At 37.4% G+C, this 23657-nt stretch overlaps 1 protein-coding gene across 3 annotated transcripts in view; it reads left to right on the forward strand.

The window, feature by feature from the left end:
- Positions 1 to 23621, forward strand: part of TRAK2 (trafficking kinesin protein 2) — a 69591-nt gene extending 45970 nt beyond the window's left edge. For all 3 annotated transcript variants that reach the window (XM_010602479.3, XM_064286810.1, XM_064286811.1), the window contains exons 4-16: positions 613 to 689; positions 2179 to 2295; positions 3270 to 3479; positions 4148 to 4226; positions 5634 to 5764; positions 6198 to 6272; positions 7467 to 7604; positions 12270 to 12349; positions 12662 to 12865; positions 15363 to 15661; positions 17329 to 17595; positions 19778 to 19883; positions 21847 to 23621. In XM_010602479.3, coding sequence (XP_010600781.3) covers positions 613 to 689; positions 2179 to 2295; positions 3270 to 3479; positions 4148 to 4226; positions 5634 to 5764; positions 6198 to 6272; positions 7467 to 7604; positions 12270 to 12349; positions 12662 to 12865; positions 15363 to 15661; positions 17329 to 17595; positions 19778 to 19883; positions 21847 to 22525 — 2462 coding nt within the window. In that variant the 3' untranslated portion in view covers positions 22526 to 23621. The remainder of the gene's footprint in view (positions 1 to 612; positions 690 to 2178; positions 2296 to 3269; positions 3480 to 4147; positions 4227 to 5633; positions 5765 to 6197; positions 6273 to 7466; positions 7605 to 12269; positions 12350 to 12661; positions 12866 to 15362; positions 15662 to 17328; positions 17596 to 19777; positions 19884 to 21846) is intronic.
- Positions 23622 to 23657: the final 36 nt, after the last annotated feature.

Consider the following 23657-nt stretch of genomic DNA (forward strand, 5'->3'; position numbering starts at 1 on the left):
TGTGTTGAAGTTTCCTGAACTTATAAAGTACAGAAATATTGTCCTTGAATTATTTAAGTAATGGTATAGTATACAGTTTATTATTTTCTACCAGAGGCCTAGATATAATGAAGTTATTATAAAGATAAAGGGTTTTTAAATCCTGCAAGTCTTATTCCTTGTTTACTGGTTCACTTCATAAATGATCATAGATGTTCAAGATAATCACACCAGAATTCTAATTAAATTTCTTCTTATCAGCGTAACTCTTCACTAACTCATCCCTCAGTAACTTCAGTTTAGATTAGAGTATAACGCAGTTGGTTATTGAATCCATTCTCCCAGCCCATATTTTCAAATGCGAGTGGGCCAAAGGTCTTATCTTACGAAGGGAATAAGAGGTTAGTGAGGAGGAGACTGCCTAGTGATCATTTGATACTTTGAAATTCATTGTATGATGTACATTTTTTCCATAATAGTCTGTTTTCTGAGTAACATATGAAAATATTTGTTTCCTTTTCTTTTTTACATATATTTTTATTTTCCTGATTGACTTTTTGTAAAAGCTAAGTATTCTCTATCTTTCGATTCTTACAAATACTTAAAACTTTGTTATTTTTTTGCTTATCTTAGTTCTAGGCACAGACAGGGTGGAGCAGATGACTAAAACTTACAATGATATCGACATGGTTACACATCTCCTGGCTGAGGTAGGGTTATATCTTTTCTTTCTCCAGTACGAATGGTTAAAACTTAGTCATGTGGAATCTATTAAATTTGCACACCAAAGAAAATTGATGATGTCTGGGCCCAGGGTTATTTTGTATATGATTGTTACAACTGGTACACCACCTGGCATTCCAAAGTAAAATGGTTCCTGAAGTTTATTGTTGTGAGGTTGTAGAGTGTTTATTTTTGTTTATGGTACTAGCTGCCTCCTAGTCCTAGTCCTAAAAAAAAAAGCATTAATCTTAAAAAAAAGAACCAAAAAAAACCTGACTGTTCCTCACCCCGGAGCAGAGTTGCCTGTTTAAGAAGCAACTCCACTGAGAGCATCTGTTCCTTTTACTTTGCAGTTTAGAACTATTATTTGAACTCACCATGGCATTTTTAATATCTATAGTATATCTCTTCCATTTGGCAGTCATAGAAGCCTCTCCTTGCGCCTTAATTTTGGTTGGTCTGATGGAAGATTGCCTTTCTCTTGAAGTTCCCTTTTCCCCCGCCCTTCAATTCTTCGAATGATTTCCATGTATGCCACTTAGCTTGTGTTTAAATGAGGTAGTTCTCAAGTGGGCCTTGAAAATTTGGAGATAATCCATCAACCTGTTCTCTAGTGCATTGGAAAGAAAGGATAGAAGCTTAATTTTATGTATAGTGATTAATGTAAGCAGAATTCATACTCATATATAAGGCAGTTAGATGTATATTGACAGTTTTGCATCCTACAGAATACAGTCCTCAGCACCATTGTGTAGGTGGGATTCCTTGAACCCTTGTTAAGTGTCATCATCTACCCAGAAAGAGTAACTCTTGCCAGTTTCTTGGCTTCCCTGCATCATTACCACCAACTTCCATAGACTGTTTTCATCTCTATGCTTAAGACAGAACCCTGTAGCCTCAAAACTTCCAGTTTCTTATTCTTTATTTTATTTCATTCACATCATCATCTTGTACCAGTTGGCAATAGGCCTCTTGCTACACTTTCCCTCAGCCTCTGGCTATTAATGCATGTAATCTTTGCCTTAAATGGAACCGTGTTCAACATACCTACCTGATCCCCATGTCATTCACTTAAATACCTAGTTCTTTATCATTACCATACTTAACAGACAGATGCATTCCACAGGGTTTTATTGGGCTTTTATTGTGTTCCAGGCCCTGTCCTCATTTGTAAGAACTGTTTTTGTTGATTTGCCAGCTCTCTAAAATCTTGAGTTAAAAGATTGAAGATTGGGTTGCTGTGGCCTGATTACGAGAAAGATCAATAAATCTCTGTATCAAGAAAAGAGATGTCCTCTTACATTTATAACTATGGTGGTCAACTATTTGGTCAATGTTTATTAAACACCACCTGAATGAGTGTTGGTGTTTACTAGGGTATTCGTTTTGAGTTTAGCAAAATTGACTATAGAATTTCTAAACTACCATTTAATTTTGTTTGTACTCAAAGGAAAGGTGTATTTGGTATTTTAACAGAGGGATCGTGATCTGGAGCTAGCAGCTCGAATTGGACAAGCTCTCTTAAAGCGGAACCATGTCTTATCTGAGCAGAATGAAGCCCTGGAGGAGCAGTTGGGACAAGCCTTTGATCAAGTATTTGGAGCATGAAATTATTAGATATCGGGCAACAGAGAAACTTAGTCTTCTGGGTATCTGTGAAGTGATAACATCAGGCAAATACTACTACTACATGCTGACTTTGTTGGCAACCATTGCAGTGACCAGTAGAGAAATGAGATGTTACTGTGCAAAGGAGTGCTTATGTGACTTGGGCTTAGTGAATATAAAAGCCACATTTGGTATCTACAGTGTTGTGACACCTTGCTTAGATTGTAATGCTTTATCCTTACCCCTTTTTATAAACTTTTTGTGTGATCTTTTCTTAAATTTATTTAAAAAATAGATGCACAAATAATAACTGTGGTATCCTTATTCAAAAACAAAATCAAAAGAAAATTTTGAAAATATTTATTTCGTAACAATATTTGTAGTGAGAAGCGATTTATTAATAACGTGAATGGTTAAACTTCAAATGTTGTGTAACTTTTTATTCTTGGTTTCATTTATATTTTATAAATGCATGGTTAATGACATTTCAGCCTTTACGTTGAAAATATTTATTCCCTATAACTAAAGTCAGTACTCCTAAGAAGATATGCAGTTATATACAGCTTAGGAGTACAAGCATTGGGATGAGAATTTAAAAGAGGGGCCTATTCTAATATTTTGAAGGTTCTTCAGTTCTGTTTTCTTTTTTTAACTGAAAATATATTATTTATCTTATGTGAAATTTTTATTCTATATTCCTATTATGTAGAATACAAAAATTGGCTTCTCTACTCAGTATTAAAAAAACTATTTTGTTGAGTTAATGTTCTAAAATTGTAGCTGAGGAAGTGTCTGAAGTTTGTTATTCTCTTTTTAGTGCTTGTTACTTTAGTCAGCAAAATCTAGGAGCTGATTTTGTTCTATGGTGAGAAACGGTTCTTTCATGATTTAGGAGCTGTGTTACATGTAAATAATGCAAAATAAAGAGCACCTTGTAAATCAAGCCCTTTTATGTACAGGTTAATCAGCTGCAGCATGAGCTATCCAAGAAAGATGAGTTACTTCGAATTGTCTCCATTGCTTCTGAAGAGAGTGAAACTGATTCCAGCTGTTCTACACCTCTTCGGTTCAATGAGTCCTTTAGCTTATCTCAAGGCCTGCTGCAGTTGGACATGCTGCAGGAAAAACTCAAGGAACTGGAAGAGGAGAATATGGCTCTTCGATCTAAGGTACATTTAATCTAATTCCAGTTTTCCTTTACTTTAAAGGATATATAAGGTTTGGGTCCAGGTGGCATTGAGGTGAAACATGGCATACTTAGAACATGCTAAGGATTTGCCATTGACATTCCAATTAGGGGTTGGAAGACAAGGCACAGGTGTTTGCCTTCCATCGTTACGGAGATTTTACTGAAAAGTGGCTAGGTGATAGCAGGTTGAGGGAAGAAATGGAGAAAGGGACTGTATAGAATATATCTTGTAGAGCTTACACAATAAGTAATTACAACTGTGATAAGAACTATGGCAGAAAATTATAGGTCTCTGTGAGATTGTATAATCGAGGAGATCAGGGAAGACTTGCTTAAGTGATGTTTTAGCTGAGGGTAGGGATTAGCCAAGCAAAGATGGATGGGACAGTGGAAGTAGGGGTGGGGCAGGAGCGGGTAGGGAAGATTAGGTATGTGCAAAGGCCCTGAGAGGACTGAGGCAGAGGTGCTTATTATGTCTTTTTCTATACCTTTATTTTGTGGTAGATAAAGCTTTATGGGCTTTTTCTTTGTTTCTTTGTTTTTTCCTTAGTAAGTGATAAACTTTAATCTTTATATGAAAATTAAAGGTTTTTATAGTTATTCCTGTGAGATCATTGCAAGATATTTCCAATGATTCTTTTCTTGAAGGCTTGTCACATAAAGACAGAAACTATTACCTATGAAGAGAAGGAACAACAGCTTGTCAGTGACTGTGTTAAAGAACTTCGTAAGTATTAACATATTCTGTTTTGCAGCCTTTCGGTGGTTCCTTGGTAGTATATCCCCAATTCAGAAATCAGAACGATGGTTTCAGTAGAAGCATCTCAAGAAACAATTTAAAATTCAAAAAAAAAGGTTGCAGGAAATCTTGGCATATCATGTGGGAGCCCACAATCCTCAATAAAATACTATATGTAGTTTTTAAGAAGATCCTTTGTTTCAAATTGCCATCATCATTAAATAAAGACCTGCATTTCTACAAATAAAATTATAATATGTTAGAGTGAAACAAAGCTCCCATTTTGTTGATAAGGAAATAGACCTATGGAGGACATGATTTGCCAAAGTGAAAAATTGATAAGTGGGCAGAGCCAGGGCTTAAATAACAGTATAAAACCTAACATTCATTGGGTGTTATTAAGTGGCTTGAAGTCATGTTAATCTGAATAACTCCTAACTACTACTTACTGAAGAAGGATGTTTAGTTTCTTATAAACTTGCATATTGAAAGAAAAGATCTAATGGCATCACATCACTTTATTTGGGATGTGGTCCTCATAATGTGAAACCTTATAATTACAATATTGGAGAACCAGAAGGAACCTAAATAGAACCTCCTCCTCCACTAGCACTGCTGTTACCCACCCTTCACCTTAGTAAACAGAGAAGCGATGACTTGCCCAAGAGTTCAGGTTAGGTCTCCTGCCTCCTTCCTGCCATGCTTTGAAATGTTGAAGGCTTTCTGTCAATTTGAAAAATATATATTTTTTATATGGTACTAAGAAGTAGTTTTTCTGCTTGCATTTATTGTCACAGTTTATATATGAAATAAAGGTTTATTTTCCCAGTGGCATTTTAAAGATTCTGTTTCACATGCAGGCAAAAATACTAGGTTGTGTGGATTGCTTTAGAGGCCCTACTAAGTTTGTCAAGTAGCCCAGAAAGTCCCCCTCCTACAGAGGCATTTCTATAGTTTTATCACATTCTGTTACAGATTATAACGTCCGTTCTAGAAATGTTCCCTTTGATATATTTATTAGGCTTAATTTTCATTGCTTGTTGGATTTTATTTATGTCCCTGAAGAGTTCTCAAAAACATAAATGAGATTGCTTCTTAGCACTTGCAAAGATGTATAATTCACCTACCTCTCCTTTCAGCTATCTTGTCCTTTGCAAAGAAAAAGGTTGGAGCAAATTTCCTGACTTACCTTTAGCATGCCTGCGTTTTACAAGTCATCTTTTTAGCTTTATTGCCTCCTATTCAATTCCTAGCTTTAGCCTGTTTCTCCATTGGTTTCTCTGGATTTGTTTTTAAAATTTATATTGAAATCTATTTGTGATAATATACTATTTGTGATAAAACGGGACTTGGCCCATGGACCATAGTTTGCTGACCCCTGCCTTACATTCCAAGGTGAAACAAATGCTCAGATGTCCAGAATGACTGAAGAATTGTCAGGGAAGAGTGATGAACTGATTCGATACCAAGAAGAGATCTCCTCACTCCTGTCTCAGGTTGTAGACCTTCAGCACAAACTTAAAGAAGTAGGTTTATTTTTTCATTCAGCAGATGTTTATTAAGCACTTACCTAGTATTGCACACACTGCTAGGTGCCAGGTACATTAAGCAAAATAAACATGGTCCTTGCTCTTTTAAAGTGCTTTAGACTATTTCTGTTTTAATCTTCCCTCTGTCATGAAATATTGCAGATAGCTACTTTGAAGTTACTATTTCTGGCTGTAAAATGGAATTCAGTTTGCCTCAGAAAGTTATACTATGAATTATTGACTCGCTCATTGTCCCTTGGATATCTTGATGGATTTTGTATTCTGCCCATTTTGTTGCTCTTATTCAGGTTTTTAAAAGCTTTTTATAGACCTCTAGACTATAGAGAGAAACTCTTAAGATATCTTAGAGAGAGAGAGAAAAGCTATGTTTATGGGAAAGCTTCATTTGTCTCTTTTAATATGTTGTTAGCATGTGATTGAGAAGGAAGAACTAAGACTTCACCTACAAGCTTCAAAGGATGCTCAAAGACAACTAACAATGGAGGTAATGACATCTTCCTTTACCTTATATAGTAAGGGAGGGAGAGGAATGACTGGTGTTCCTTATGTAGATAGAAAGTAAGAGATTATTGCTAATTTTCCTGACATACTTGCAAAAGACTATGTTAGATATAACTTTTAAGATAAGGTATGTGTTGTATATAACTTTTAAGGTACTGGTTCTTTTGCATGCTAAGAATCACTTGGGAGAGTGAGCTTTACGTGGAGATTCCCAGGTACTATCCCCAAGAGTTTCTAATTCAGTAGGTCTACAGTAAGGGCCTACAATCTGCATTTTTAATAAGTATCCCAGTGCTGGAGATTTTGATTAGCTGGTCTGCATACCACACTTTAAGAAGTACTATTCTAAACTTTATACTGAAACATTGTGTTTTATTGGGTATGATACATATTTACTTAAATGTAACTGTACACATAAACATTTTTGAAGTTAAAATGTACTGTGGAAATGAAGTATTCTTTTCCATACTTGTGTTTCTATCTGTAAAGAAGATTCTGAAACAAGGGGAAAAAAAACCAACTACTTGCTTAGGATAATCGGCTGCTCAGACATCATACGTAATACTTTAGACTCTTGATCGTGTCATTTATGCACTTGAGAGTGATGTTTTGAAAAGTTAACGTTATGTTAACACTAACTTGATCATAGGAGCCCTGGTAGCGGAGCGATTAAGCTCCCAGCTGCTGTTAGGTCGGCCGTTCAGACCCACCAACTGCTCTGCAGGAGAAAGATGTGGCAGTCTGCTTCTGTAAAGATTAACAGCCTTGGAAACCCTATGAGGCAGCTCTACTTTGTCCTATAGGGTCACTATGAGTCAAAATCGACTTGGCGCCAGTGGGTTTGGTGGGGAACTTGATCATAGCTATTGTATGTCCTCTATCATTTATTTAGGATGTAAAGAATTAAACACTGAATGGGCAGTTCTGGTTGTCTCTGCTACGTTTCAGATATTTGGGAAATCACATTTATGTAGAGTTTTGTTTAAGAAATTCCTAATTCTGGTACCTTGGATATATACTGTCCTTGCTTAATTTGTTTCAAAGCCTGTGTATTGAAATGATGTTCTTAAATTTTGTTAGTCCTCTGGATAAAATTAGTACTTAATATAAATGAGATTTTCTCCCCGTTGTTGTTTTGAGAAGATAGTAAAGTACACTAATCATTCTTTTCTTTCAGCTGCATGAATTACAAGATAGGAATATAGAATGTCTGGGAATGCTACATGAATCCCAAGAAGAAATAAAGGAACTCCGTAGCAGATCTGGCCCTGCTGCTCATCTCTATTTCTCCCAGTCATATGGAGATTTTTCTGGGGTAAAGAACTGAAGAAGATACTGTGTGTTTAAGGAAACTTGCATAAGATTAGATTGTCCTGAGAATGATATGGTTTATGATGGTGAAAAGTATCTGGAGAAGTGATAACATGGTTTTTCCTTGTTTCTGAAATTTATTATTATTGATTTAGGCCTTAATTTGTATACCTTTATCTTCCTTAATACCCGTTTTACTGTAGCCTTCTTTCTAATAGATGACCTTCCAATTTTGTTGTAATATATGAGATGAATGAACTCTAAGGAAATCAGGTTTCAATTTCTGTTATCATAGAGCTGCTTAAACTTGGGTCGCCTTTACATGAGGCCCACCACATGCCACTTATTCAAACAGTGCTCTGAACATCTAAAACCTTTTTTAGTAAGATAAGCCCGTGAGGGCAGGGATCGTGTGTTTTTAATCCATTGATCAACAGTATTATTAATTTTTAATATTTTATTGTGTTTTTGGTGAAAGTTTACATGGGAAGTCATGTTCTCACTTAACAATTTCTATACATATTGTTCAGAAACCCTGGTGGCGTAGCGGTTAAGAGCTATGGCTGCTAACAAAAAGGTCAGCAGTTTGAATCCACTAGGCACTCCTTGGAAACCCTATGCGGGAGTTCTACTCTGTCCTATAGGATTGCTATGAGTCAGAATTGACTCGAAAGCAACAAGTTTGTTTTTGTTATTTTTTTCTTTATATATGTATATATGTATATATATATACACACATATCATTCAGTGACATTGGTTACATTCTTTACAGTGTATCAGCATTCTTGTTATTTCCATTTTAGTTGTTCTATTTCCATTAATCTAGCTTCCCTGTTTTCCCTAGCCTTCTTATCTTTGGTCTGATAACCATTTGGCTTTATCGAGATGATTATTTTGAGGAACACAGTACTCAATGGATGTTATTATTTATTTTATGGGCCAATCTCAACAGTATTTTTTTTAATGAACAAAAGTAATGAAATGTCTGCATTCATGCAGAATTGTCCTATTGGTTCAGAGGATTATTTTAACAATCTGATTCTTAAATACTTAAGTACAATCCTATGAGATATTTTAAAAGACCAAAAGTATAAATTGTAGTTGATTTTTCTTAAGGATACGGGGCATGAATTTTGCTTGTTTGCTTAACTTTTATTTTGAAGTAATTTTAAACTTAGAATAAAGTTTCAAGAATAATACAAAGAACTGTCATATATTCTTCACCTAGATTCTCCAGTTTTTAACATTTTACCACATTTGCCATAACATTCTCTCTCTCCCTTTCAGTCTCTTTCTCTTTTTCCTAAACCGTTCAAGGGCAGATTGCAGATATACTCCATTGCCCTTTAATACTTCAGTGTGTATTTGCTAAAAACAAGGGTACCCTCAAGGACACTTTCCTATTTAACCACACTACAACCATCAAAATCAGGAAATTGACATTGATAAAATTGATAAATGCTCAGAACCTACACAGATTTACCAGTTGTCCCAATAATGTCTTTATCATGGATTGAGTTGTGTCCCCCAAAATATATGTCAGCTTCGCTTGGTATTATGTGATTGTCCTCCATTTTGTGATCTGATTATCCTCCATTTTGTGATGTGTTATAAATCCTAACCTTATACCTGTGGTTATGGTCCCATTTGGGAGTGAGCTGTCCGTTATATTGTTGAGGCAGGGTTAGGTCATGTTAATGAGGATTATGTTATGTTTGTTATGTTAATGAGGTAGGATTAGGGTAGGATGTACCTTGAATCGCAACCCTTCACCGCCCTACAAGAGATAAAAGCAGAGAAGTAAGCAGAGAGAGGGGGCCCTCCTACCATCAAAAAAGAAGAGCTGGTAGCAAAGCATGTGCTTTGGACCCAGGGTCCCTGCACTGAGAAACTCCTGGACCCAGGGGAAGATTGATGGCAAAGACCTTCCCCCAGAGCCAGGAGAGAGAGAAAGCCTTCCCCTGGAGTTGGTGCCTTGACTTTGGACTGCTAACCTCCTAAAGTTGAGAGAATAAACTTATATTTGTTAAAGCCATCCACCTATGATATTTCTGTTACAGCAGCACTAGATAACTAAGACCAAATTTGGTAACTGGAGTGGGGTACTGCTCTAACAGATACCTACAATGTCGGAACAGTTTTGGAGTTGAGTAATGGTAGAGCTAAAAGAATTTGAAAGTGTGTAACAGTAAAAGCCTAGACTGCCTTGAAGACACTGTTGGTGGAATTATGGACATCAAAAACAATCCTGGTCAGGGCTCAGAAGGAAGTGAGGAGAGCTGTAACACCAGAGATGGCACAGATGGTGAGAAGTAGCAGAGAAATGGCAGCAGCAGAACCAGGAGACCAGTGCGAGACAGAGCGGGAGCTGACCCACAGAGCAAGAGAGCTGAGTGCCTTTGGGCAGAGGCTTACTGGTGGAGCCTCCAGGCACTTATCGGTTGAACTGAGGAGATTTGTAACACTTGCCCAAGCAGGGCAGAGGCCAGGCTGGTCCAAGAGGCCCAAGTGGCCAAGGGACCGAGAGGCCAAGGAATCAGAAGCTGAAGATACAGGGAGCACAGGAAGCAGAGCTGCCTCGGTCTCAAAGGGTAGGGCTATGATATCTGGGGTCTCAAAGGGTAGGGCTATGATATCTGGGGTCTCAAAGGGTGCTGCCCTGGCCTCTGGAGTTCCACAGGGTGGGCCCACAGCCCACTAGGTTTCAAAGTGTCAGACCTTCACCAACTTGGTTCTGGAATCTGGGGCTGCCATTCACAAGTGGCAGGGGAATGGGGCCAAATCTGCTGCCCAAAGCTGAGAAGGTGGGGCTGCCGCTCAGATGGACTGGGAGAATGGGGCCGCCCAAAGCCAAGGGAACAGAGTTGCCATTCCAGTGGGCCTGGAAGGCGAAGTTGAAGCCCAGGGCTAAGGTGTCTCCATCCAGAATTCAGAGAGCATGGACAGTGTCCAGAGTCTTGAGGATGGGGTTCTTGCTCAGATGATCTAGCTCTGCTCGGCTTTGGAGTTGCGTGGTGCCTGTTATCCCATCTTTCCATTTTTAATGGAAATGTCTACCTTGTGCCTGTTCTACGATTGTACTTTGGAACCAGATAACTTGTATTCTAGATTTCACAGGTTCATAGATGAAGAGGAATTTTGCAGAAGATGAAATTTTGGACTTGGAATCAATTCAAGACTTTTGAGATGATACGATGGGGTGAATGTGTTTTACCTGTGTCAAAGACATGAATTTGGGGGGCCAAAGGGTAGAATGTCATGGATTGGACTGTGTCCCCCAGAATATGTGTCAACTTGGCTGGGGCATGATTCCCCGTATTGTGTGATTATCCTCCGTTTTGTGATCTGATTATACTCCATTTTGTAATGTGTAGCAAATCCTAGCCACTATGCCTGTGGTTTTGGTCTCATTTGGGAGTGAGTTGTCTGTGATATTAATGAGGCAGGATTAGGTCACATTAATAAAGATTAGGGTATGTTTGTTATGTCTGATGTTTCCTCACGATTGGATTCGAGTAATGTATTTTTGGCAGAAATACCACAGAAGTAATGCCATGTTCTGTGGCATATTGGGGGTGCACAATGTCTATCCCATAACTGGTGATATAAACTTTGGTCACTTTATTAAGGTATTGTCTGCCAGTTTTTTCCACTGTAAGGTAGATTCCTATTTTATTCAGATATTCAAATTCATATAACCCCTTGTAATTGTTTATTCTGTACTCAAATTATCCTAGATTGCCCAGCAGGAGGTTCCTTCAAGCTGTTCTCAAGTTCTTTGACATGTCCCCATTGTTTTTTTGAGCTCAGACATAGCAATGATTGTGAGGATGGTGCAGGGCTGGACAGTGTTTCGTTCTATTGTACATAGGGTCGCCATGGGTTGCAACAGACTCAGCGGCACCTAACACCAACATCATTCTTTAAGTATTTTCTTTCTGGCAAAAGATATCTAAGGTCATCTTGTACTTTCCCTGTCCCAAGCCCTGAATCAGCCACTTCCCCAGGGATCTCTGGTTCCTTTTAATGAGGAATGGTATTTAGAATCCAAGATATGTCTGCTAAGTGCGCTTACTGCCACTGGAGTATCATTGCTGCTAGACCCTCTCAACAGATAGAGCTAGGAAATGGTTACGCATACCGTACACATCTATATCTTTCCATATGTATATATATATATAAAGAATCATAAGCATGCCACCCCTGCTAGTTGAATCCTCATCCCTGACCAGGGAAAGGGAAAGTTTGCTTTATTTTATTATAAAAGCTACATGTTTATCATAGAAAAGTTAGAAATTACAGAGAAGCAAAAAAAAAAAAAGTTAAATAGCGTTAAATTCTATCCTCCAGAGAATTACTTAACATCTTGGTTTACTTTCAGACCTTTTATTTTTATATGTCTTTATATGTAATATTTTCTATTTATCATATTGTTTTTTCACTGTTTTCCTGTAAAAATACATCATGAAAAGATAGTTGGTTCTTGTTTAAAAATTAATTTTCCAGAATGTCTGGATTTTTATCTTGAGCCTATTTTCTTGTGTTTTATTAAAACACCAAAAGTATGAGATTGTAGACACTGTTAATTTATTTAAGGGTAATTCCTTGGCTTCAACAAGATTCTTATATAATCCCTTTAGTAATCTCAAACTCTTTTTTTTTTACTTAGGAATCTTTGGCAGCTGAGATTGAGGGGACCATGCGTAAAAAGCTGAGTTTGGATGAGGAATCTTCTCTCTTTAAACAAAAGTAAGTACCGATCACATGGGTTGTTACCCAAGCATTGGAATAGAAATAAAAAGAAGCTACAATCCAGGGTGGTAAGGTTTAGTGGGAGTAAATAAATGTGTTATTATTCTGTTGTTTTTTTTTCCTCAATCATAGTAAAAAAAAATTCACTTGTGAGAGACTTCTCTTATGCTAAAATTTATCTCCTAATGGTTTCTCCTAATCTGCACTAAACTTCAGATACTATTCAGGTTGGCTTTATTTTTAACAAACTGTACATATGTGTCTCTTTCTAAAGCACTGTGTCAGTAATGAACACTTCCTTTTTGACAGAGCCCAACAGAAACGGGTATTTGATACCGTCAAGGTCGCCAAAGACACACGGGGCCGCTCTGCCCCATTCCCAGCTCTGCTACCCATCCCAGGCTCCAACCGTTCAAGTGTCATCATGACGGCAAAACCTTTTGAGTCAGGTTTACAGCAAACAGAGGACAAAACAATTCTGAACCAGAGCAGCATCTCAGAGCAGGTGCCTGGGTAAGAAACATAGATCATGGCAGTGATTCTGCATTTCTTGTAAAGTTGACATAGCCAGATTCACACGTATTCAAATTGCAGTGTTCATCTGTACGAGCCCAAGAGGATTCTAGAATTGCAAATTTTCATTTGGTATTGATGCCCTATCTCATTATTTTTAAGATAGATCTTTTCATCATAGTTTTGGAATGAAGAGGCTATGTTTAATTAAATGTATTTATAGTGGAATTTGCATTTATCTATACAATTCTTTACCACTTTCTTCTTCAGCGTTGCAAAGTTTGAGTCTAAGTCATCTTCATATTCAAAGACAAATTTGCCTGAATCTGTTTGGTCATTGCAGTTACGCTTAGCATCGGGTGATACTTTTTCATAGCTTTTACTTGTAGACTGAACCTTTTTGCTGCCTGTCTTAGTTATCTAGTGCTGCTATAACAGAAATACGACAAGCGGATGGCTTTAAGAAATAGAAATTTATTCCTTCACAGTCTAGGAGGCTAGAAGTCCAAATTCAGAGTGCCAGCTCCAGGGGAAGGCTTTCTCTCTTTGTGGACTCTGAGGGAAGGTTCTTGCGGTCAGTCTTCTCCTGGGCGAGGAATTTCTCAGTGCAGGAACACTGGATCCAAAGAACTTGCTGTGTTTCCAGCTCTACTTTCTTGGTGGTAGGAGGTCCCATCTCTTTGCTTGCTTCTCTCTCCTTTTATCTCTTGTAAGATAAAAGGTGATGTAGGCCACACCCCAGAGAAACCCCCTGACATCCTTCAGGACTGTGACCTGAGTGAGGGTGTTTTATCCCACCCTAATCCTCTTTAACATAACCTAATCTTGCCTCATTAAGCACAGGCAGAGATTAGGATGTACAACACATAGGAAAATTACATCAGATCACAAAATGGTAGAGCACACAATACTGGGAATCATGGCCTGGCCCAGTTGACACACATTTTGGGGAGACACAGTTCAATCCATAACACTGCCTTTAGGATAAACAATATAATTTGAATACCTGTTGAGGAAAACCAGGATTTCTTTTAATCTCTTATTTGTTTAAATTTAAGGCTTTTTTTTCTTTTCATTAATTCAGTTCATTGAATTACATGTAACTAGAAGTTAGATCAGCTTTATTGGAAGGTCAGTTGAAAGCTTTTGAAAGATAGATATTTGGTACCTGAGGGAAATCCTTCCTAATGCAGAAATCTCTCACACTAGGCTTTTAATTGTATTGCGTGTTTGTTTTGGGCAGTGTTCTGTACCCACAGTAACTTTGTACGTGACTGCTGCCTCATATTACACAATTAGCTTAGGAGAAGTTCTAACAAACAGATGTACGCAAATTCACACCTAGTAGCCATTAGTAACTACACCTTGGCTTGCTACTCTTTCTTTCGATGTCAGTTGTTAAGATAACTCTCAATTTCAAAACTTTTGAAAAGTGAAAAAATGTATATCTCAAAACTATGAAAATGCGATATTAGACAAGTCTTGCAGTTTTCTTTTAAATGTTCTGTAGTATTTGCAGAGGATTCTATGGCCAAAGTGAGTATTTTTACACTGAATATTTTTTAAATTGCTTCACAGTGAATGACATGTCATAATTTAACGGGTAGCATTTTTCCTTCTCAGCAGTACGTAAAATAATGGTACCTCTTATCATCAGTGGTATTATAGATTCAGTGAAATGTTAATTTTTACTTCTTTTGACTTCATCAACTAAATTTATGGTTGGTCATGTGTGTAGTTTCATAAACTAAATGAGGTAGACAAGTTAGTAAACACAACATAATACAGAATATTTTGGCCTATCTGAAGTCGTTTGAAATGATCTGTAAAACATATATAGCATTGTTGATGGTTTGTTGCAGTGATGTCACTAGGGAGGATGTGGGGGGTGGGTGCAGACTGTACCAGGTGACCCTGTCAGAGGGAGTGACACTAAAATGTCTATAAAATTTTTGTACAGTGTTTCAGCAGAAATTAAGTATTTTTTATTAAAATATCCCTATAATTAGTTATAACAACAAAATTTTTTTTTCATAAGCCCAGCTTATGTGTATCAGTATACCTACAAGGCTAAAACTCCACACGGATTTACTTTTTGAACCCTCTGATGTGCTTTGATCAGGGCTGTTATTATTATCCAGTTACAGGGATGCTTTGAATCGCATGGTTTTGTCTGCATGTGTTACAAACACGTGCTATTGTTTTAATTGCTGCCAGTATTTTTGTAGTTGCTGATTTTGCTTTCTGGTATTTTAGCTACAATATTGTGGTAATTAGCATGGAGGGGTGTAGAAGGTAATACCATGAGCTACTGCACTGGGTGACACCAACCCTAGTGATGCCACTGGTTTGTTGGTACTATTTCTGTATGCCACACATGTAAGAAAGAGTGCATTCTTACGGTCAGTCTCTTGAACATTCCCCATTGTGGAAGTGAGAAATCCAGGTTGTGCTTATAACCCTTACAGATCTAATCAGTGGTGTGGTTTCCCTGTAGGAACACTCAGGAGATGGGTCAGCCAGGACCCTCTGAAGATAGTGATTTGGCTGTAGCACTGCATCGCCTTAGCCTGCGTCGACAGAACTACTTAAGTGAGAAGCAGTTCTTTGCTCAAGAATGGGAGCGAAAGATCCAGGTTCTGGCTGACCAAAAAGAAGGTGTTAGTGACGGTGGCACCCCCACAGAGAGCATTGCTACTCTCTGCACCGACCAGTCAGAAATAACAGACCTCAGCAGTGCCAGTTGCCTTCGCAGTTTTATGCCAGAAAAATTACAAATTGTCAAGCCCCTTGAAGGTAAGAAATTAATTAGAGCCCTTCCCAAGCCATGTGACTTGTTGGACTTTCTTTCCTCTGGAATTAAGGATTGTGTTGTAATTATAAGAGCAATATGCAAGAGGAGATTTTTAGTATACCTAGATCTCTGCTGTTTTGGTGACAGTGCACTATAAGTACGTCGTGGAAAATTAATGAATAAAGAGATCTGCTTTCTGTCTGTCATCAGCTGTTAGTTCTTTTCTACTGATGTTATTTATATAAATGTGAGAAAAGAGAAGTAAACTTTCGTTGTTCTTTGCTAAGGAATATCACTAACATCCATTTCCATGGTAAGATAAATGGAATGTGATAGATAAAAATGATCTAGATATAATCCTTCATCTCTGCCCACTTTTTTGAAAAAGCAATTTGTTGCCCAAAAAAATGTAATTTGCTTAGTGGTATATACCTGTATATTTCTTTTTTCCATTCTATTAGTTAACACTCTTTGCAAGTTCCTAAGACCGAACTGAAATTCAAAATAAATATCTTTGTTTTATGGAGTATCAACAGTCTTCAAATGATTCTCTGCTATTATTGTAAGAGTTCTACATTAGACAAAACTTTGAGTAAGTAACCTATAATCTGCTACAAGCAAGCCGATTCCTACTCAGAAACCCTGTAGGACAGAGTAGAACTCCATAGAGTTTCTAAGGCTGAAATCTTCACGGAAGCAGACTGCTACACCTATCTCCCAAAGAGCAGCTGATGGGTTCAAATGGGCAACCTTTTGGTTAGCAGCCAAGTTCTTACCCATGGTGCCACCAGGGCTTCTTAAGTAACCTATAAGGAGTCTAAAACCAAAAGAATCTATGACTTAGTTTTATTTGCTAATGACCAGTGCAGGTTTTTGTCAGAGTTGACATTTTTAGGATGAAATGAATGTAGTAACAGAGTGTATGAAGACGTTGCATCTGGTACACATGCTCAGGGTGATCCTTCATCAGGGTTCACAGACTGGAACCAAGAGAATATATCCCTCTTTTATCACCTCCTCATTTTCCTACTTTCCCTGGGAGCCTGGGGAAAGGAGAGTCATGATAGGGTAGGGGGGCACATATAAGCATACCACTAAAATTCAAGATGTTTTCCACCCTAGGAGCCTGGCTTTTGATTTCAAAGTTCAGAGGCATAGTTCCAGGCCAGGGGAGTCTTGATTTTTTGTGACCAGGGAAAACACCATCCCAATTCTGAGGTGCAGATCTTCCTTCTCATCATTGCCTCAGCATTCTGCTTCCTAATTAGACTGCCTTTTTTTTTTTTTTTTTTTGGGGCTTTTTTAATCACCTGCTTTTGTGTGTGTGTGTGTGTGTGTGTGTGTGTGTGTGTGGTGAAAATATACACAGCAAAACAGTTGCTAATTCAACAGTTTCTACATGTACAATTCAATGACATTGATTATACTCTTTGTGTTGCTTTACCTGCCCTTTTTAATGCTTTGAAATAGATTATTATTCATACTTTCAGTAATCTTGTCAGTCTTCCACAGAGCACTTTAATTTGCAAATTTTACCAAAATATTAAGACAAAGTAATTACTATCATTATTACTATTGCACATGTAATTTTAGCTTCTGTTTTCAATTTTAAGATTTGTGAGAACTTAGAGACATGCCTTTTGTTTTGTTTTTTGTCTTGCATACCCAGGATCACAAACTTTACACCATTGGCAGCAGCTTGCTCAACCAAACTTGGGAACCATTCTTGATCCACGACCAGGTGTCATCACTAAAGGCTTTACCCAGTTTCCCAAGGATGCCATCTATCACCTCACAGATTTGGAGGAGGATGAAGAAGAGGGTATCACTTTTCAAGTTCAGCAACCTTTTCAAGTGGAACAGGAACCTTCAATATCCAAGTCAGTAACAGGGATCTTCCTCCCGCCCATTACTTCAGCAGGTGGGCTGGTTACAGGTGAGCAAAATGCTTGGTTGAATGTAGCCTACTAACTAGTAGTCTTTGCATTCTGACTTACTGTATGGTCAGCTGGCTATCTCTGCTCAAGTCTCACTGGAGTGTACTTTGTCTTAGATATGTAAGATAATGAAAGTCTATCGCATTAGCAATTATTGGCCTTTCCAGTTGTCTCCACTTTGCCTTAGTAAGCCCTACGTAAATAGAGTGAGCAGAGGAATAGATTCAGTCAGTGATTCTCACACCTTCTGGTCTCTGATCTCTTTACATTCTTCAAAGTCATTGCGGATTCCAGAGTGTCTCTTTTGAGAGTTATATCCACTGATATTTGCCATAGCAGAAACCAAAATTGAGAAATTTTTAAAATATTAACTCATTTAAACATAATAATTATATAACACAACATGTTTCTTTGAAAAATGACTTTTTTTAAAAAAAAAACAGTGATAGTATTTTACATTTTTACAAGCTTCTTTAATTTATGGCTTTTTATTAAGATAGCTGGAATTTCATATCAGCTTCTACATTCAATCTATTGCAATATGTTTTGGTTGAAGTATATGAAGAAAATGAAGCCTTATACAGATATATAGTTGGAAAAGGAAAGATTAATAGCCTTTTCAGGTACATGCAGATATTCTTTGATACTACTACAAAACTTGTTAAGTAGTATTTTCTTGAAGTTTTATTGCAGTATGGAATCTGAACCTCTATCAGTGAACTTTTCGTACCCTGCTACATTAAAATCCATTGGTCTACCTTATATTTCGAATATACCTTTTATCCTTGCATGGTTTTGTGACATAATGCACTGATCATTTGGAAAATATTGGTTATGCAGATCTCCCAAACATTGACATATTTCATTATATAATGTATTAAAACCATATTCATCGATGTCACCACCTTTCTCATCAGAAAAGCCTTTAAGTACTGGGAAGCTTTCAAGCTGTCAGTGGTTGACACAGGTTTTTCAAAATTATAATTTTCACTTGAAAACTCAAAAGTTATTGGCAGCAAGTAATATCACCTGGTTTTTTGTTTTTTTTTAATAGGAACAAGCTCATGTTAATGTCTACCAGATACCCAAGTCTGAATACTCATTGTTAGTTCTTTCAAGTAGAAACAGTGTTGCATGAAAAAATTTCAAGTCATACAATTGCACAAGTGCCTTTCCTCTGCATAACCAATGTATCTCAGTTTGTAGTGGAAGTGTGTAATACATACTTCCCATTTCATCACACAGAATATTAAAAAGATTCTAGGGTCAAGATTTAATAAATTAATAATTTTTACTGCTAGATGTAGGTCATTCTTACGTGAACCTGACTTTGGTTTTCTTTTTTACTGTGAAGAATACTTGGACAATTTGGTACCATTGCCTTGATTTGTGCTAAGACACCAGTAGTTTTATGCACCATCAGTACAAATGGCAATAGTCGAAAAGGAGAATAGTGTCTTATCATCGTTATAAAAGTCGTATTGACCTTGTAGCTTCCCAAGGGGCCAGCAGACCACACTTTGAAAACCACTGGATTAGATAGGCTGGCTAGATATATTGAATAGCTAGATCTTGACTTTTTGTTTTTAATGTGTTTTTTCAGAGTGTGTTTATCTCTCATTTCTAAGATATAGTTATGCCTTTCGATTTACAGCTTTAAAGTATTGAAGAATTGAGGTATATACTAACAAGTTGGTATTAGCACAATCTTTTTTTCTTGTTTTTTAATTTCTATTGTGCTTTAAGTGAAAGTTTGCAAATCAGGTCAGTCTCTCATAAAAAAATTTACATACACCTTGCCATACACTCCTACTTGCTCTCCCTCCAATGAGACAGCACAGTTCTTCCCTCCACTCTCTCTACTCGTGTCTGTTTGGGTAGCTTCTGGCCCCCTCTGCCCTCTCATCCCCCCTCCAGAGAGGAGATGCCAAGTTAGTCACATGTGTCCACTTGATCCAAGAAGCTCATTCTTCACCAATATCATTTTCCATCCCCTATTCCAGTCCAATCCTTGTCTGAAGTAGCACAATCTTTATGTATGTTTTACTTCTAGATTTGGGGATCTTTAGTACAAAGGGCACTTGATAAATGCTGTATTATTAACAAATAATGATGAATGCTTTTAATTACCAACCTAGTCTTTCAATTTTGTATTTTATTCCCTGACAATCTCTACTTAAGCTGCAACCTCAAACCCAGGAAAGTGTCTGTCATGCACGAACTCAACGTTTACCATCACCACCTGTAGGATATTACATCCTTCTGACATCACTCAGGTCACCTCCAGGTAAAAGTCTGGGCAGTCTGGGGCCTCACTTCTTTCCTCAGCCATGTTTTCATGAATTTTTAAAAAATTGCATTCATTTTAATTACCAGAATTTTAATAAATGTTCTGTGATAATTTGTCTTTAGAGTATTTGCACATTGCGTTTTCTCATTTGGCCATTGTAACTGTTTGAATTGTGCAGGCAGGTGTGTATTATATAAATGAAGGAACTGAGGCATAGAAAGTTCAGGTAACTGAACCAAGGGCCAAAGGCAGAGAGCTAGTAAATGACCCAACTGGGGCTAGAACATGGATATTCCAACATGTCATCTAGGGTTTTTATTAAGTCACATTGCTGCTGTTTCTATCTTGCCAATTCTCAAAAAGACCTAAGGTAGCTTTCAATATATAGGACACTACAGGGGGAAGTGTTAACTAGTAGAGAAGAAAGAGGAATCGAGCAGTGATATAAATGGAGAGAGGAATAAACTAGCATATAAATTTTACCATAAGGCCTTATGTGCTTGCTAAGGTGAGCCATGTATTAACTTTCTAGCTGCCATTTTGGAGGGAAATAAGGTTATGATTCACAGAGTCTACAAGATTGTAGCAAATCGGTTGTTTAGGGAAGCATTTGGTGGTATCCAATATAGATCTCAATAAAGTCTGTAATGAACAGACATATCTACATTGTTCTCATAATGAACAAGATGGCTCATTTTATAAAATTGGTTCCTGAAGGGACTCTCAGTTCAGGCTGATGTCATCATACCAAGTGTACAATTTAGGAAAGGACAGGCAATTCTACATTAAAGTGGGGATGGGAGAGGTGGGAGACTAGGAGCACATGTAAACTGTACTGTGCAGTATATAAGCTGCACAGATCAGAGAGTCTTAATTGGACTGGCTTGACTGAGAAGCATTGAGTCAAACTTGTGTGAATTTTGCCTCTTTTACACAATTTGGTATTCTAGAAAGTTTATTAATCCTATATTTGCATTTTGTTCATTATCTTTACAAATCTTGATATAGTGAGTATTTTGTGTTAAAGTGAAAGTTAATCTGTGAAATACTGATAATGTTTGCCCAGGGGGAAAAATTAGCCAAAGAAGTATCACCTATTCATCCCATCACCGCTTCTTTAGAGTGTCTCGACATTCACTTTCACCACCTGTAGGATATTGCATTCTTCTGATGCAATATTTTAGTTTTTATTTAGCTTGCCTTTTTTTTTTTTTTTCCTATTTAATCAAACATAGGGGAAGAAAGATTCTAATAGCTGTCAATGGTTTTAAGCATTTTTTTAGTTTCCAAGAAACACATGCCCTAAGTCAAGGTTTAGAAAAATTCATTCCATGGGTAGCATTATTTTACTATTGTTTGTAATTAGCATTTCTTGATAAAATAGAAATTTAACACATAGAGGTTATTTATTTCTCAGTAATAGAAAGTTGAAAGGTTTATTTCTCCCTAAAGGAGCATCTTAGATTTAATTATGAAATGTTGAATTTTCTAAAAAGTTGAAGAATTGTTTACCCATGGTTCACTGTCTCTTGGTGTAGTTCATTTTTTTGAATTGATATATTAGATATAAAGATTAGATAGATATAAAGATTAATTTCTTTAATCTTTAAATTTTTAAAATTGCTATCATAAAATTCAGTTGAATTCCCACAGATAGACATTTGAGTTCAAATTTAGGAATGTTTTAGTGTTAAAATTTAAGAGTACAGAAACATTTTCACTTTCTGTTGAAATATGTTTTAATAACTTAGTAATTAAGTTGCGATTTATAGATAATGACCCAATCATTAAAGTATATCTGGATTCTTACCCCTTGAGTCTATTCTGCAGGGCACCCTTACTGATGTGGTGCCCGTCCCTTATCTTTACGAAGGATAACTACTATGATTACTTTGATTGCTGACTCGGGAATTGCTTCCTATTCCTAAACTCTCTTTCCTGCCTTTTTTTTTTTTTCAAGTTCTGGATTTCCTTCATTATCCTGTGGAAGCAGTGGAAGTAGTTCATCAAGCACAGCAGTGAATTCTCCTGCCATGTCCTATAGACTCAGTATTGGTGAATCCATCACCAACCGACGAGATTCTACTATAACCTTCAGTAGCACCATGAGCTTGGCCAAACTTCTACAAGAGCGAGGGATCTCTGCTAAAGTATACCACAGCCCAGTTTCAGAGAGCCCCATCCTCCAGCCTCCCCCCAAAACCCTGGCTATTCCTTCCACTCCACCAAATTCACCTTCTCACTCACCTTGTCCTTCTCCTTTGCCTTTTGAGCCTCGGGCAAATGTCTCTGAAAATTTCTTGGCCTCCCGACCTGCTGAAACATTCCTCCAGGAGATGTATGGCATGAGACCTTCCCGGAACCCCCCTGATGTTGGCCAGTTGAAGATGAACTTAGTGGACAGGCTGAAGAGACTGGGGATTGCCAGAGTGGTCAAGACCCCTGATACCCAGGAGAATGGAAGAAGCAAAGAGGCAGAAATTGGTCTTCAAAAACCAGACTCTGCTGTTTATTTAAATTCAGGTAGCAATTTATTAGGTGGACTGCGGAGGAATCAGAGTCTTCCAGTCATGATGGCTAGCTTCGGAACCCCAGTTTGCACATCCTCGCCCAAAATGGGTATCTTGAAGGAGGACTGAGGCTCAGCAGTTAAGTGACCTCTTGTACAAATTAGCACATGAAGGATAGACATTCACAGACATGTGTGGTCTGGTCTGACTTGGAAGTACAGGAATGTCGTAGAAGGATTGTGAATGTGGAAAGGGGAAAGTGGAGGGATGGAAACAGAATTGTGATAGGGCCTTAATGGACCAGGTCTGGTAAATTGAATTTGTAAAAGGACCATGAGTGTTTGGAGATAGAAAAGAAAGTTAAATACACTCCTTTGGTTAGATTTTCTTGTTTCAAAAATAATAAGTGAATAAAAAAATAAATTCAGTAATACTGAAACATACCAGAAGTACTGAACTTGCTGGCACATTTACTTCTGGTAAGCATAAGCAGGGAGAACCCAGATTTGAGAGATGGGGAGAGAGAAGAAGCAGTTTTGACTGTTGACTAAAGAAAGCTCTTCCGAAGGATTGGCGGGTGAGCTCAGTGTTATTGAGATAATAGTGAGCTGGCTTACATGTTTTCCCTTGTTGATGTCTGGTTAAATTACTTGTCTATCAAATGGTATATTTGCAAAACAAGGAATTTTACCTTTTTGCTTAAGGTCAGAAGTGGAGACTTTTTCCTTGTTTTTAGGCCCTTGAACCACTGGGAGCACAAATACTACCCAAATTCCTTTTGTATTTGCAATTAATGAAGGTGTCTCATTGTTCATTTTTTAAATTTCTATTTTTATACAACACACACACACACAAAAAACCCAATGTAGGTGGGGGGGGGGTGCTGGGAGAGGTTTACTTTAAGAAGAAGGAAGATATGGGTGTATTGGAACAAAGGAAACTTGTTTCCAGAATATTTCTTCTGAGTAAGTGCAGCGGCCAAGGAGTATGAACATAGTTGTTCGTCTTTCACATTTCCTTGGAGGCTGGAAGGAGTTAAACCAGAAGTGCAATCATTGGGAATTAGGGTATGTTGTATATTTATATATGTAAATTTTTTTTGTAAGTGAAGTCGGTTGCAATTAAATTTTTTCCAAAGTGTGCTATGCATATTTTTAATGAAGGAAAGATGACATGTATTTGCACAAAAATTCTCAGGCACATTAAATTATAAACTGAAGTAAAACCCAGGTGCTTGCTTTGAGATTATGTGTGTGTGTGT

Source organism: Loxodonta africana, chromosome 6 (genome assembly GCF_030014295.1).
Source record: "Loxodonta africana isolate mLoxAfr1 chromosome 6, mLoxAfr1.hap2, whole genome shotgun sequence".
In the NCBI taxonomy this organism is placed as follows: Eukaryota; Metazoa; Chordata; class Mammalia; order Proboscidea; family Elephantidae; genus Loxodonta; species Loxodonta africana.